This window comes from Musa acuminata, chromosome BXJ1-4, assembly GCF_036884655.1.
Source record: "Musa acuminata AAA Group cultivar baxijiao chromosome BXJ1-4, Cavendish_Baxijiao_AAA, whole genome shotgun sequence".
In the NCBI taxonomy this organism is placed as follows: Eukaryota; Viridiplantae; Streptophyta; class Magnoliopsida; order Zingiberales; family Musaceae; genus Musa; species Musa acuminata.
The window spans coordinates 26,229,893-26,247,311 of NC_088330.1; the positions used below are offsets into that span (position 1 = coordinate 26,229,893).

General features: G+C 37.6%; 2 protein-coding genes across 2 annotated transcripts in view; one reads left to right on the plus strand and one right to left on the minus strand.

The window, feature by feature from the left end:
* Positions 1-8,654, minus strand: part of LOC135651195 (aminopeptidase P2-like) — a 45,399-nt gene extending 36,745 nt beyond the window's left edge. Inside the window, exons 1-3 of the mRNA XM_065171089.1 lie at positions 8,069-8,654; positions 2,032-2,157; positions 1,784-1,903 (exon numbers count right to left, since the gene is read on the minus strand). Coding sequence (XP_065027161.1) covers positions 1,784-1,903; positions 2,032-2,157; positions 8,069-8,482 — 660 coding nt within the window. The 5' untranslated portion in view covers positions 8,483-8,654. The remainder of the gene's footprint in view (positions 1-1,783; positions 1,904-2,031; positions 2,158-8,068) is intronic.
* A 2,835-nt stretch (positions 8,655-11,489) lies between these two features.
* Positions 11,490-12,414, plus strand: LOC135651199 (photosystem I reaction center subunit II, chloroplastic-like). Its single transcript, XM_065171099.1, has one exon. It carries the CDS (start codon positions 11,505-11,507, stop codon positions 12,282-12,284), a length of 780 nt encoding a protein of 259 aa, XP_065027171.1. The 5' UTR covers positions 11,490-11,504; the 3' UTR covers positions 12,285-12,414.
* Positions 12,415-17,419: the final 5,005 nt, after the last annotated feature.

Here is a 17,419-nt window from a genome sequence, read left to right on the forward strand (position 1 = left end):
AATTTGTACCACCCAATACCACTGAAAAAAATTTAAAAAAAATAAAAACCCATCAGCACTGACCACTATAGTCAAGGACGGAACCTTGGTCAGAGGTAAAAACTGGTTGGTAAGTTCCAATATAACCGGTGTTTGATTCCTTGAGTCGAAACTATTAACACAACAAGATAAATGGATGAAGCTACTAGTCCAACAAAGCACCAAAAAAGTTGTATAACATTCAGCATCCTTTCATTTTCTTTTTTCCAATGATATTGGAGGATACATGTTGGTGTGCTACTTCAGTTAGACAGGTGGTCAACATTAGAATTGTATCAATTTTTTAAACTATGGGATGAAATTTAGATTCTTAAATGTTAATAGCCATTACGAGGATTGTAGATATACCTACTTATACATCAATTAACAAATACCAAAAGGAAAAGTGATGGTCAAATAGTAACTATAAGCAGGAATATAAAAAAAATATGCAAAAGAAAGAGCCAGGTTTTCCTGAGAGCACTGTAAATGAATTCACTTCAACAGCAGCTCAAATTTCTCATGAAAGAAATTTATTTTATCCGAAGAGTAGGCAAGATTCTCTTTCACCTAGTTTCTGTGTTGACTTCAAATTGGTAAAAGGTAGTGGAATATCATCTTGAAAAGAGTTTTTCGAGTCTGAGTTGTGCCATATAGATGAGAGTGAGACAATACTATCTTGAAAAGAACTGTATCTCTCAGAAATATATGCTGTGTGGCATGGTGCAGCAAGGTGAGGTGGACATGTTTGATATTTCAGTTCAAATGATCACTGGTTCCTCATGGAAATAAGAGGATATTATGTTGATCTGCTCCTATGTTCACATAAGAAAATGGATCTAACAGAACTCTTTTGCATCGGATTGGAATGTACTGTCCTAATTTGGGAGGGATTTAGCCAGGACCAGGCCTTTGATACTGATACTAGGTCCCCTGATGTTGTTGATCCTCTACTGCCACTGGGTAGACCTGAGCCCACTCTAGAAGCTCCGTGCATTGCAACAACTCTCTTTGCAAACTTAAATTTGCTTATTTTCTCCGTGGTTGCATGAGTTTGAATTACAGCGAAAAAAAAGTCAGAACAAGAAACTTCCTCACTCTTTTAGGTTTGCCAGGTCAATTCATCTGTGAACAAATTTTGCTTTCTAGAAGTTCAGCATCACAATAAAAGTTAGCATCAAGTTGATAGCCAATTGTGGCCAGAGGTGAAAATAATGCAAATCTTCCATGTGGCCTACTCAACCTTTTGGTCATGCTCGATGGGCAACCAGAAATTGATGGAAGAAAAAAGGACATGACAATAATAAACAATTCGTGGAATCTTCCGAGGACCTATATCAACATATGCCTTTTTTGTTAAATATCTAATAAGTTCAGGATTTTGTCATATGAAAACAAAAGAAAAACTATTTTGCATGTTTAGTGTTCTTCTCAGTGAATTTCTTCCAACAGTTCCATCGTGTAAAGCCATGATGCTTTTACTATCCAACTTTGTTCTCAAAGTATAAATTACATTTCCCATTGTCTTAAGATGAAAATGTAAACTGGAACGAACAATTCCGATATCAAAACTTGCCAAGAATGTTGTTTACCTCTACTTTGAAAGATACTTAACCTGCCAATGTTCAACCTATGTAAAAAATGATAGATCATGAACAGAAGGGCCCAATAAATCAGTTTCAGCAACATTCTAATGTCAAAGCTAAATATTTAATACGAAAAAAATGTTCATTAAGATGCAATAAGGAATTAGTATAAAACTTACAGGATCAATGCCAATTCTGCAACCAGGAGCCAAGACATCGTTAAGCCATTCACTGGTAGTGGGAACACCATGATTTCCACTTCTCATAAGTATCCAATCGCGACTCAGTTGCTTCTCAGCCTATTCACCAATAACACAAATGCTAACATGATATATGAATATTAATTTTCAGTCAATATGAACCAATATCATTGACTAATTCCAGATATACATAATAGAATGACAACTTTTGGCGAAATACTGCATACCTGAAGAAAATAGCGCCCATCAGTCCAAAGAGCAGCACTCTCTTTCGTTACCACAGCTGTACCAGCACTACCAGTAAAGCCCGATATGTAGGCCCGTCGCATGAAGCATTCAGCAATAAACTCACTCTATCAATTAAAAATCAGATATGTCATAAAGGACAACAAATGATGAAAAATGAAAAATAATTTCATCATCAAGGGAACAGAATATGATAATGTTTTCAAATAAATGGAGGTCAATTACGAACAAAGATGTGCAAAAATGCAGCTATATTGAAGTAATCATGCTACTTCTAAAGATAGCATTACAACGGCCAGAAAGCACTGATCGAAGTAAACATTGGCTCCACAGAACGTCTCAACTGATCATTTTTCTCATCTTGAAGCCCTCATCAGGGTACTGTGTAGAAGAAAGCACAAAAGAACAAGTGACTGAATAAAAGTATCCTAATTTTGGATTTAGTTCAGGATGTTTGATAACGTCCAATCATAGATAGATGAAAGTCTCCACTATGTTAACAAACTTATGCCATGAACCACACAGCACCAGTCCCTTTTCTGCAAATTGTTAACCATCCCGACCCTCTCAGAAAATCTGTGCTCATAATATAAGCACATAGACAAAATAAATCCATTTTCACCACACACAGACTCTTACCAACCTCATGCAACCTCCAGAATGCAAAATGGTCTGGCCAAGACTCATTTGGCAAAAGTTATTAACTGGTCACATGGAATAAGCACAACAAACAAGATTATGTATCTAAATTCAACACCCCAGACTTCTTCGAAATAGTTTTTTTTTTAGATTCTTTTAATTATTTATTACATTCCACACCAAGGGAACCTGTGCCTGTATTGTACTGTCAAACTTGAAATGAGATAGCCTGCAGATACAATAATTGCTTCCTAAAGTACTAAAGAAAGGGAAGAGGAAAGCTTTCATGATCTAGTAAAACAAGTCAAACTTTGTGAAGGAAGGGTCACCAGGATTTTAAAGTTGGGCCTGGGATCAAATTGCCTCTATATCATTTCAAGACACGTACAATTGTGTTAGAACCCTTGCAGATTCTAAACTTGGGGTTGATCTCTTTAGGGGATCGGCCTCCTTGGAACTCTATAGGGGTTCCTCCCTCCAAATTGCTGCTCAAAGGCTGCAGAAAAGATTCATCTATTGCTTAAGAAAAGAGAATGAATACATGGCTATTTATAGGGCTTCTAAACCCTAACTCCTAATAGGACTCCTACTTAAGACTCTTACTTCTAACCAACTCCTAATAGGACTCCTACTCAAGACTCCTATTCCCTTACAACTCCTAATTCTTCTCTAAGAAAAAACCTCCTACATGAATGCCCCTCTCAATTAGGATTCTCCTAGCTAGAGTCATAACAGAATGTCTCTCTTAATTAGGACCCTCCTAGCTATAGTCCTAACAGTTTTACATGAATGTCCCTCTCAATTAGGACTTTCCAAGCTAGAGTCCTAACAGACCCGCCCTCTTCAAATCAGCCTTGTCCTCGAGGTTGATGATTCGTGAATTCTGGGAATTTGATCTTCAAGTCGTCATAGTTCTCCCAAGTGGCATCTTCTATTGGTAGGTTCGCCCACTGTATTAGCACTTCATTAGTGGGTCGTCGTCGTCGAGTCACGATCCGTCGATCAATAATGGCACTTGGCTGGGTCTAGAGTTCTCTTTGGGTAGTCATATTTGGTGGGTGGCTTTGGGCTGTCTCCAAGCACCTATTTAAAACTTCCGTCTGGCTGTTGGTTTGTGGGTGATATGTCGTACTCCTTTTCAATTTAGTACCCTGCATATAGAATAACTTTGTCCAAAATCTGCTCTTGAAGATGCAAGTAGAATTTGTCACAAGCACAATGCGTCCCTTATAGCATAATTCTTTTGAGTCCCGATTGTAATGAGCCACGAAGCTTGGTGCTTCCTCTAATTTTTTTTGTATCTTACTGGTCTCCAAATCTTCCTGCCATTCCATTTTAATATCCTCAAGGAAGTCGCTGGTTAGAAGTAAAACGACCGAAAATTCAGCTTGCTCGGGTAGCTACGAAAGCGCATCTACAACAACATTCTCTTTCCACCTTTTGTAAGTTATTTCATAATCAAATCCAAGAAGTTTTGTTACCCATTTTTGCTGCTCGGGGGAAGATATCTTCTGCTCCAAGAGATATTTTAGGCTTTTATGGTCGGTCTTGATTTGAAAGTATCGACTGATCAAGTACGATCTCCACCTCGTTGCTGCGTGCACAATGGCGAGCATCTCCTTATCATATGTTAACATGTTTTGATAGGGGGGAGACAATGTCTTGCTAATGTATGTGAGTGGTCGACCATCTTGCATAAGAACGTCTCTCATTCTGTCTCCAAATGCATCGGCCTTAATGATGAAGGGTCGGTTGAAATCTGATAGCGCTAGCACCGGCATCGTCGTTATGGCTGCCTTAAGTTTGTCGAAGGCAGTGGAGGCTCTGTCCGACCATTGGAAGACATCTTTTTCCAGTAAGGAAGTAAGTGGTGCACTGATCTTTCCATAGTTTTTCACGAACTTACGGTAGTAGCCTGTTAAACCCAAAAAGCCATGTAGCAATTTTATGTTCCTCGGGGTAGGCCAGTTTTGCATTGCTTCAATTTTGAAGGGGTCCACCGTCACACCTTCCTCTGATATGATATGCCCAAGATATTTCACCTTTTGTTGAAGAAAGTAAAAATTCGTAGTGGCCGTTGTGTGTTCGAAAGGCGGTTTTCGGTATGACTAAGTCATCATACCGACGAGTAAGAGGTAGGTTGTGCGGCTCGTCAAATATATCTGAAAATTCAGCAAGCAAAGGAAATAGGTTTGGATCTTCAAATTCTATTGGCTCTCCTTTAATTTGCTGCTCAAGTTGTACCAAAAAACCCCTGCATGCTTTATGCAAAACCTTCTCCATTTGTTGTGTGCAAATCATCGTTACGTCGCCCTTACGTTTCCCATGCAGTATCACCTGTTTCTCCTTACTGTAAAATTTTATAAATAGTTGCATAAAATTCCAAGAAATATCACCTAATGTCATCAACCATTTAATTCTGAGTATGGCCTCATGATCATCAAAAGGGAGGAGGAAGAAATCTGTAATTATCTCTTGGTCCTGCAGCAACAGTTTCACCTGCGGGCACCTATGATCACACTTCAAAATCCGTCCGTTGGCGACCTTAACGACAAACCTGCTGCAATTCTCAATAGGTAAGTTCATATGGACAGCAACCTTACTGTTTAGGAAGTTATTAGTGCTGCCCGTGTCGATGAGAACAGTGATCGGTTGTTGTTTGAGAAGGCCTCCAACTTTCATCGTTTGCGGGTTTGAGTAGCCAGCTAGTGTATGTACCGTAACTTCGGTTGGTTGTGGCTCTTATTCTGTATCTTTTTCTTCATGTTCAAGGCTCTCTTCTGAATGTTCAATGACCTCTTCTTCTATCGGTCCAATCATAAAAAGTCCTCCTTTACTACAGCGATACTCATGGCTCCACGGCTCGTCACGATGCCAACATAACCCCTTCGCATATCGCTCCCGAAGCTCTTCTCTTGTTAACCTCTTTGGTGTAGGGACTTGGTCAATAGTAGGGGGGGCTGAGGGCTTCAATATTACTGGTTGAGGAGCGACCTTAGTCCTCCGAGCTTCATGGTTCAATTGCTCCTCTTGATGTCGTGCGAAAGAGATGGCTGCCATAAGCGTATACGGTTGTCGCGCTTTAACTTCTCCTCGGATCTCCGGCTTCAAGCCCTCAATGAAGGTCCTCAATAGTTGTTTTTGAGACCAATCATGAGTTTGATTAGATAACCTTTCAAACCTGGTTTGGTACTCCTGAATGGTGGAAGTTTGTCGGATCTTTGCTAGTTGTCCATCAATATTCTCGTAATCGGTTAGTCTAAAGCGGATCAGCAGTCCTTCTTTGAATTGTTGCCATGAAAGGACTCCATATGTATGTTCAAACCAGTCAAACCACTGTATAGCATCCCCTTCAAGATGTATAGCTGCAATTTTCACCATAGATGCATCCGCGGTTTTGTGGTACTGAAAATATCGCTCCGCGCGCGAGATCCAACCAATCGGGTCTCCTTCTTCCCATCTAGGGAAGTCCATTCTCATGCATGGATAGTTGGGTTCAGTCATAGAGCTTCCCCTCCCTTGATCTATGAAGTGTATAAGAAATTTCATTCAAAAAAGATTACAAATAGATGGGTTAAGGCAACAATATGCGGCTGAAATTTTCTGCAGCACAGATTTTTAGGTATAGCAGATTGGACGTAAAAGATCAGTGGTTTATATTGAGAATTTTTTGATGAAACCAAAGGGAAATCCACTATTAGGAAGTGTCAAAGCTATCATAAAAATTTCGTAGAGATTTGGATAGAAACAATGTAGTATCAAGATCAAACAAACAGTGCTATGCGGCTAAAATTTTACAGTGCAGATTTTCAAGTATAGTAGATTTGACGTAAAAGATCAATGGTTTATATTGAGAATTTTTTGAAAAAACCAAAGGGAAATATGTTGTTAGGAAGTGTCAAAGATGTCATAAAAATTTCATAGAAATTTGGATAGAAAAAGCATAGTAGCAAGATCAAACAGATGGTACTATGCGGTTGGAATTCTGCAATGTATCTTTCGTCGTAGAGATGAAAACTTTGTGACGAAAGGTTTATGCAGCAATATAGGAACAATTTTTTTTTTGGATTTTCGAATAAGGATAACTAAATTGCAGCAGCAGTAAGGTAGGAAACCAGAACCTGTTGCAATTCACGGGGAGATCAAAGGATGATCCGCGGTGGTGGAGATGATGGCGGAATTCGGCGACGATCTTTTAAGCAATTGTGAGAATTGCTTTGGGCGGTTGTGGAGGGCTGATGGATGGTAGTGGAAGGGCAGCGAGATGCCAAGAACGCTGCTCTGATACCAGGTGTTAGAACCCTTGCAGATTCTAAACTTGGGGTTGATCTCTTTAGGGGATCGGCCTCCTTAGAACTCTATAGGGGTTCCTCCCTCCAAATTGCTGTTCAAAGGCTGCAGAAAAGATTCATCTATTGCTTAAGAAAAGAGAAGGAATACATGGCTATTTATAGGGCTTCTAAACCCTAACTCCTAATATGACTACATACTTAAGACTCTTACTTTTAACCAACTCCTAATAGGACTCCTACTCAAGACTCCTATTCCCTTACAACTCCTAATTCTTCTCTAAGAAAAAACCTTCTACATAAATGCCCCTCTCAATTAGGACTCTCCTAGCTAGAGTCCTAACAGAATGTCCCTCTTAATTAGGACCCTCCTAGCTAGAGTCCTAACAGTTTTACATGAATGTCCCTCTCAATTAGGACTCTCCAAGCTAGAGTCCTAACAAGTTGCTCACCTTTTGCATGGCTACATTCTGTTTGACTTTAATAGACCGAAGAGGAAGAACACACTTATAAAGAACAGTTCATGAACTATGAGGAATATAATCTCTTTGTAGCAGATATTTAAACATCTCATTGGTTCTTCTTATTACTTTATTCTCTCTTCTCCCTGTCTTCATGTTTCGCATTTTTATAATCCATGCCTACACTTTAGTTTTAGATCCAACTTTGCTCTAGCAGTCTCAATGTAACCCATTAAATTCTGCTTTCATGGTGAGTAAGAAACAGAAAAAAGACAATTAAATGAATAGTCAAGGGTGAATAAATGATTATTTTACTTTAGTTTCTTTAAGCCAAGGAATAGTCAAGGGTGTTGCCAAGGTTCTAGTCCTTTTTATCGATTAGAATCAGATGAAGGTAACGGATCATTTCACGCTGCTCAGAGCCAAAAATTTCTACATTACATCTGGTTTACAAAACTTATGACTGAGATTCACGAGTATAAGCGTAAATCACCAAATCTTACACACCTCCGCTCCAAGAGCTCGACGTCTTACAGCGACTTCTACGAGACTCCGTTAACCATAGAGCTAATATTACTGAAGAGAAACGGTATACTCATTTGATTCTTGCAAGGATTGGCGAAGACTACCTGGTGGGCATCCTGAGAGGGGATAATGTAAGCATCAATACCGACATCTGGCCTCGAGAATAGCTCCCTAAGAGCTCGGAGCTTCTCGTCACCGGTACCGCGGTCGCAGCCTCCAAACGGATTCTTCCGCATCTCGGAGGACGGGCGGGCAACGATCTGATCCCCGGAGCTCCGAGCAGATACGCAGAACCGGCGAGGAGGCAGGAGAAGAGCACTGCCAGAGGGAGCGCGGAGCTCGTCAGCGAGGGGCAGCGAGAGGGCCAGCAGGCGGAAGCCGGGGGCGGAGCGGAGGTGAGAGGAGGGGGAGCGGGAGAAAAGGGCAGAGAGCGGCGACGCGGCGGTCGCTGCTGCTTCCATGGCAGCGGAGCGGACGGGGAGCAGAGCGGAGAGAGGCTTGGCTTGGAGGACGATCATGGACGGGGTTTGCGCATGTGACAGAGGATAAAGCGCTGCCGGAAGCGATCGGGGGATGTCCACCGTGAAATCCGCAAGAGGCGGATGCCGTTGCTTCGACGCCTTCTAGTTGTTGTTGCGTCGACTCATGTCTAATTAGAATTCCGCGATTTCTGTGCCGTGCTCGATTCGGGTTGGACCGAATGCAACCTAAAATCCATGATCTGAGGAACCAATAATTTAACGACTTGTTGTGATTTCTCAGATATGTTGCATATAAAATCCATCGAATAGAACTATTAAAATTCTAATTCGGTTCTGTTCGGACCGATTGGTACTCGAGCATATTTATTGGTCCGGACATGAACGAGACACAGATCATCCATTTTTCGGATGGTCCGATTCAATTTATATGTTTGTAGGTCTTACGAAATAGGTTCATCTCTGTTGATTAAACTATTATTTTTCTTCTCATTTTTTTATTATTCTCTTTTGATCTTTTAGATATTATAATATTGATATACGAATGTTCCGTGTACCAGTTTATATCGTCATGGACCAAGTTCGTATTGGTCCAGTCATGGATCAGAACGGGTCCATAAGATATCAAACGAGAGCTTTGATTCAAAAGAAGATTAGGAAGAGGACATTAAAAAATGGAAACGGATCTCACCACAGATCAAAACAAACATGACAGGGCAATGACATTAATTATATTTAGAACCTTGTTTACCAATCTAGATCGATGTTATGAATGCAAATAATGCAGGCCTCATGGAAGACCCCGCCCCATCCGATCAATCCACGGGCTTCAACGAGACTCCCTTTCTCTCTTTTTCCTGATGAAAGAGAGCAGAATGACGTTCAACAGGTAAGAGGAAGAGGGGATAAGAATAACTATATGCGCTTTATATTATTTATTTATGGGCAATTACAACATCTATAAGTGGGTTGCTTATTTAAAAAAGAAGTTGAGAGATTTTTTTAAAGAAATTTATTAATAATTAAATATTATGGAATACAATACTCGCTCATACTCTATCTGAAGAAAGAATTAAAAGCATATTCGAGGACCCGTCATCTCTCCAAAAATAAATAGTTCTACAAGTCTGAGTATGTGTAATTAGCCAATTGATCACCTTATTCCCCTCTCTATATGCATGAGAGAAATCAAAATTTTAAAAAATATTAGATATCATTGACAATGTTCAAAATATATCAAGGAGCTGCTAACTCTCTTTTAGAATGAGGACTAAGCTTTAGGATTAAGCTTTTATAGTTAGATTCAATAGTTGATAGCTGCAGTTTCACAAAAAGGGATACTTTTCCTGTCAAGCCACCTACAACCAACAAATAAATGATTATCGATATCATCTCTGAGAATAAATCCTAGACCATCATCATGGTATTTTACTGAACCATCATAGTTTAATTTATAATTCTTGTTTTAATCATTTGATATATTTTGAAATAGACTCAGTGAGAGTATTTTTAGAGGAATGAGCAACATCAACATCATAATCTAGAATTGAATAAAATATTCAATGCAAAATGCATACAGGAGAAGTAAAAAGGTGATTATGTAAGACATCATTTCTAGTCCTCCAAATCCATCATGCCAATTAGTTTATCACCAGAGAAGCTTTGAAGACAATTACCTTCCTCAAACCAACAATCAGAAAATCCGTTCATCAAAAAATGAGAATCGAAAGCAAATATTATCCTAAATAAGTTGTCAGATTCTAGCAAAAAACGAGTAAAAAAAGAAACAGTGAAAAAAATTCAAGATCAACACCATAATATAGATAGAGAAGAATGTCATTAGTTCTCCAGCAAGCCTATTAGACAAAGAGAGGTGACAATGTAAAAATTTTCAGATAATTTTATTCAAGACACAATTAGGATTTTCCACATGCGTTGTCATTGGCCTGCAAACTCAATGGCTAACTTTGAATGGAGGAGAGTAAACGAGTAAGCAAATTTAATAGGGATTCTATCATTTTCCACAATCAGAAATCATCAAGGATTCGATAGGTAGGTCACTGTTATAAATTTCTTCGATTAAGGGATTACCAAATAATGAGTCAAGCTTGTCGCTATCCCATTGAAGATTGTTAATAAGAGTAAAACCAGATTAAATGCTTAATACTCAAAAAGGTTGCTTATAAGCTAAGAGGATGTCAGATACTCAATTCTCAAAGAGAATATTAACAAATGAACCATTACTCATAAATATAATAAAATCATATCATAAAACTTAAAAGAATGGAAAAAAGAAATACCAACTCTAGCTTAGGTTTGAAGAATAGTGAATGATCAAAGGATTTATCAAATCATATTTGGTTTTAACAATATCAACTTAAAGGCTATTGATATTGAATAAATAGACAAAAATACACTTAACATGAAATATAATTTTTATAAGATGAAGTTCCTGCACGTTTTGAGAGAATTACACTATCTATATAGATAAAGAGAATATGAGTTATATCCAAAAAAAAAAGAAGTCTACTTGTAACAACCAATGTTTCCCTCCCTCTAAATCCCATTCTCCATTATCGTCATACATTTACAATAAAAAAAAGAAACCAAAAACTAAGCAAATTTAAAAAAAAATTAAATGCAAAATCTTTAGAACCCTCTGCACTCATATTAAGATTACTCAAAACCTTAAACAAACTCATCATTCTAATTTTAAATAGTATTAAATTATTTCTTAACATGCACCACCTTAACATTAAGATTTTCAAGTATGTTACGTTGCATTATAAAATAGTTCATATCAATCTTTGTGTGTATAAACATTATACCATTAGATAGACTACATATGGAACCCATTGAAACGGTATATATCCAATCTTGAGGTGGAAATTTGCCACTGGATCTCTGATTTATCCTAGCCAATAAGAGGAGTTCTTCCTCAGTCCATGGGTTTGTTTTCATGAGAGATCGGCAATATCCGGAGAACCAAAATAGATTTGAACGCAAAGCAAACAAAAAGAAACGATATCTCCATGCTTGCTCACAAGTGGTGTGTGTAACAATGCCTATCAAAATCACCCCTTCCCATTGGTCCAACTCATCCCACCATATCCGATTCCGATCCTTCATCTCCTCCACAAATAGCTTCTCCCCTCACCCTCCGCCACCTGCTATCTCCATTGCCACCACCACGGTCTCTAGCTTCATCACCACTTCCATGGCCACGTCGCCCCAAGCCTCCCTCTTCACCCCTCCCGCCGCCCTCCCGTCCTCCAAGCCCTCCGCCCCCCGCTCCCTCCTCCCGTGGAAGCATACCCCGCTCACCGCCGGGGCGATGTCGCTTCGCGGCGCCAGCTTTAGGGTGTCGGCCACGGAGGAGAAGACCGAGGCCGCTCCTGAGGCCCCCGCCGGCTTCACCCCGCCTCAGCTGGACCCCAGCACCCCCTCCCCCATCTTCGGCGGCAGCACCGGGGGGCTCCTCCGCAAGGCGCAGGTGGAGGAGTTCTACGTCATCACCTGGGACTCCCCCAAGGAGCAAGTGTTCGAGATGCCCACCGGCGGCGCTGCCATCATGCGGCAGGGGCCCAACCTGCTGAAGCTGGCGCGCAAGGAACAGTGCCTGGCGCTCGGCACCCGGCTGCGGTCCAAGTACAAGATCAAGTACCAGTTCTACCGGGTGTTCCCCAACGGTGAGGTGCAGTACCTCCACCCCAAGGACGGGGTGTACCCGGAGAAGGTGAACCCCGGCCGGCAGGGCGTCGGCCAGAACATGAGATCCATCGGGAAGAACGTCAGCCCCATCGAGGTCAAGTTCACCGGCAAGCAAGTTTACGATCTGTGATCACATGGATCAGTAGACATCATATGTTGTATTTTGTTGGCCTTTTGTAATCTGTTCTTCCTCTCCACATCTGGTAAACTTGTATTGTTTCTCATGCAGACTGTGTGTACTTGCTGTGCTTTCCTTCTCATGGGATTGACTTCTGTCATGTGATTTTGATTCTGGAAACTACATAAAAGAATTAATATCATTAGGGTAAGACAACCAGTCAATCTTTCCTATTATAACTCCCTGATAATTAAGTCACTTGACAACACCAATCACTTGGACGAATCTTTTGGGGTTTTTAATACCATTCATATCAGTGTGCTTATTATTGTAACAACATAATCTTCTGTAATTTCTACATTTAGTCATAATTTATTCCCATTATGAATTATTATATGTTAAATAAGAATTTAATTATTTGAATTGGATGTTGATTTAAAACCAATCGAGATCCTTATTTCTTGTCACCATTAGGTTGATACTGTACCTGTTTGATTTTGATAGTATCAAATCTATAAAAAAAAAACATAAAGTAGAGCATTTTTATTTTATAACTATTATTTAATTTTTTTAATATATATATATATATATATATATATATATATATATATATATATATATATATATATATAGAAAACTCTAAGCCTAAAAAGAACTCTCCAGATTATCTTACCTTTTAAAAAATTTTCACTCCCAAATTGATTCCTGTCATGTCTGCAAAGACTCTCCAACACACATCTTTACTAAACGTGACTATGTTCGTGATTTCTGATCCCTAATCAAAAGCAACCTCCACATAAATTTTCCACTCATTGATTTTTTGTCACTTAGATTCTTGGCTTCATGAAATATCCTCAAACATAGCCTCTCAAACCTTCCATCTTATAAGCATTATAGCCACCTCATGATGGCATGTCTGGCTACACAAAAATGAATCCTACTTTTACAGTCATCAGGTTAAGACCTCTTCCATCTGGAGGAAGGTGGTATTTTGCCACCAATTACTTGCTCTAGTATGAAACCAGACTCGAGTAATTATTAGTTTTTGTTTTCCAAAAAAAATCAATATTTGTTACGATGGAGAGTAATTTGGGTCTTTATCATTTGCCATTTTGTCTTTGAAAGACCATTAACATAAGTAATAATCATTACTATTCAAGTTAGCTCATAAGATATCCACCGAGCAAAATCCAAAACTTGTTGCTTGAGGCTGTCGTCAGTGACTGATCTGTGTCTTACATCAGTCACCGTAAGGACGCGTATCCTACTTTTATTTCTTGTTGCCTCCCCTGTTCTCTTCTTCACTGGGGCCATCATTGCACGGCTACTTGGCGTCATCCAAGAAGGAGTTGCCACATTGGCATATCGACCCTTGTGCAAGTCATGGTCATAGCGGGGCGAGATTGGATAGTCCTGCAAGATCATTCTTTGCTTGACGAATCAGTGGCTGGAAGAGACTGGTGAGTCGAAGGAGGACAAAGGCTTGGTGGACCTGTTTGCTTTCCGACAACGTGTGTGCATTCCTATCCGATCCATTGTGGATTGATTGTGGATTCTACCTTTGATTAGAATTTTCAACTAATTGTTTGATGGAGTGAATTGGATGGAGCAAAGAGGAGAATTGGGATCAACAACAGGGAAGCCGCCCTGGAAAAGTCCGAACTTGCACACGAATTGTTCGATGTATTACTCCTTCCTCTGCTGTTGTATACCCAATAAATCTATGGGCACATCATTGATGTTGCCGTCCCTCTCTCTTTACTGTGCGAGCTACAGAGTGCAGCAGGACTATCAAATCCAGCGATAGATATCAGGATAGGCCATGTAGCTGAATATAAAATCACCTCTAGTTTCTTGTCCAAGATAAAGAAAGCCTTTGAACAAACAAACACGCGACTTCTAACTATGGTTGTCCAAGATCAAACCTTTCAATGAACACCAGGATGGATGACCATACACCTACCTACATATAAGCTATACAAGGAACCTTGATTTATTGTAATTCATGAAATATTTAATATCATATTTATTTTTTATTCTTAATATTTTTAACTAGAAAACTTTCTTCCATGTATTATAATATATAATATCCACTAAACAAGTACTTTTTGAGTTAATTATTTTATGAATAACCGTTGGTCATTTAAAGTCCAACAAAGTATATTTATGCATATTTTATGTGCATAAAATATATAAATAATATATCACAACAAATACTAAATGAACTAATAATCCCGTACCCTTATAATGTATTGTCGGTAATCATTTGGTCATAGGATCCATAATCATTAGTTTACTGCTAATATGATTAATATTTATTTTATTCTTCTTTCTGTGATCACTAATAGTAAAATATTTTATACTGATATGATTGTTATGACTTACACTCTCAAGAAATATAACGATCAAGTTATCATAATAGATCTTTATAGACAATATGAAGTTCCACAATCATAATACACGTACAGTACTTCTATAACAGCTAATAAATTCAACTCGATTTGCTTGCTGCTTTTCCATGACATTACAACTCCAACTAATAAAAATATATAATTAGAAGTAGATTTATTAGTATCCACACATCCATCAAAATTTGAATCTGAATATTCGATTATCTCAATTTAATCCTTAATGTCTATACCTCGGCATATAGTATTTGATTCATTGCAAATACCTTATGACCTTCTTTGTAGCTTAAAAATTTTCATTATTTAAAATAAGAACATCACTAACAAGAGCATAAGGAAAAACTGTAAAACTAAAAAAAAAGAAATCAACTTTATGCTATGAAACAAATACATATTAATGCATTGTGTACAGAATTTATATCAAACTTTAATACTTTAATTAATAAGACCTATAATGATTTTCCATACACATATGGCTATAATAAAAATAAAAATTTAAATTATCATCTTATTTCAATTAACCAATAAAAGATTATTATCTCCTTGTAGGACCAAATGCTCATCCTTTACAAATTAAGTACAATCTTACTTAATGTCTTTTTACCTTTTGTAGTCATATGAAAGTGTTTACTTTATAATAGATGTCGCCATCAATCAACCAATATTGACGTTGTGTCTACTCTTACGTTACAAATATTGAAAATTTATATGACATCTCATAATAAGCTCATCAATAAATCCTCATGTTGATGGATGATATAGGAAATAACCGAAATAGCACATACATGTTATAACAAGACACAAATTTTTTAATAGTGCCACTTTAATTTTTAAAAGGACTCATCAATTACAAGTCATATTAACAAGAAACAAGTAAGATAAGCCCCAAAAGATTATCTCGTTAATCAAAGCATCATCTATCAATATCACATAACAAAATCTTTTTATTTTATATGCCTAAAGCCTACTCGATAGTTCTCAGAATTACCTTATATAACATGTATAAAAAGAGAAAAGCATAAACATTATAAACCAATTATAAAAAAAGAATAAGAGAACTTTATAAGGATAGCGATTAAAATAAAATTCGCAATCGAATCAAATAGATCAATTCTATCAAAGAAATATCTCAATTTTTTTTACTTTATGTTTTTAACAGCATTATCACGGATGTTAGCAAAAGAATCAATGTATTGAATATATATCCAGCTATGATTGTTTAAGAAAATGTGTTCGAAAAAACATATCAGACTCCTTGAATTGTTGCACTTATAAACAATTGGTGTCTTCGAGTCTATTCTTTACGAGACTTCAAAGATGCATATACCTTAATAGATAGTAATAGACTTAAAGAGTAGCTAGCCAAGGGATCTCAATTCATTCTAATTAATGAAATATTTAGTGTCATACTTAATGCATTTATTCTCAACATTTTCATCCACCATGAAAGTAATTTAAAGCAATTTTGGCAACCTCCTCTCTTGTGACTAATAAAAATAATATTATTTGGTCATTACCTATCATATAACTTCATATCATATCACCATAATGACAGTAATATTATTGAAATCAATATTAAACATATAGACCACGTAATAGTATATATTATAGGATTCCAATAACTGACAAAATTCCCAACTTCACTATCTACCCAAAGAAACATATTCCTAGTTAGTATACACGTTCCTATCCACCTTAAAAAGCACATTATAATGTACTCTTAAAATAAAGGTCATGTGGTTTTACGTCTCCATCAGAACGTATAAGACTAACAGCATTTTTCTTTGTATTGTAACAAATATAGTACTAAAATAATAGTCACCGTGAAACTATACGACTAAATTGTTGCCAATAATTCAAAGTTGACAAGAATTACTATCCTGTTTTAAAAGAAGAATAAATTATCAAACTCAAATTCAGTTCGTGCTTTACATTCATGCAAATTTTTAAAGAAGAATAGATTTATGTTCATGTTCAGCTTGTTTAATCTCCTGTTTATTCACTCAACCGGACTGTTATACAATAGATCAACTCGTAGGTCAAACAAGCAATTCAGAGTCAGATGTTGTTCACTATGTTTGGCCACAGTCACAAAAGACACTTGCCACTGTGACAACCCATTACATTCCATTGCATGATCGTCTTCAGTGAAAGTGGGTTGTACTATTATATTAGGTCAAAGAAAATATAATTAAAAGAGATTTATGTGCTTAGTATGATCATCCCCTCGCACCCAATACGTGAGAAGACTCTTCACCAATCCATAGTGTCATGGGTAAAGTTCGACACTGCAATACCCTAGTCAAAATTAATGATCACCATTGCAATGAATTACGTATGAGCATTGTGCATATATTCCACTTAATAAGGCTTCATCTCATTAATGTTTTCGCTAATGAAGTTCTTCCGCTAATGTTGACGTGTTAGAGCATAAAAACCATCCTAATATTTTTGTTATGTGAAAAATCTTAATATTAAAATCTAAAATTAAATAACAATAGATTAAATTTATGATACATATTTTTCGATGTTATTTAGAAAGCTTTTATCTGATCCGTGGGTGTATCATCGTCGGATCCAAAAGCTATAGTGATGTTGATCTGTAAGAAACTAGATTCACCTTCCTATTTCTTCCTATCCTTCGTAGGATCACTATAAGCGATGAATTAGTAACAAAGTGGAGATAAAAGAAGATATGTAATCTCTCATTGATTGATTCACATGGCTAAGAGGAGATAA

Coding starts and splice junctions, on each gene's coding strand:
- LOC135651199 (XM_065171099.1), top strand. CDS start 11,505: ATGCCTATCAAAATCACCCCTTCCCATTGGTCCAACTCATCCCACCAT.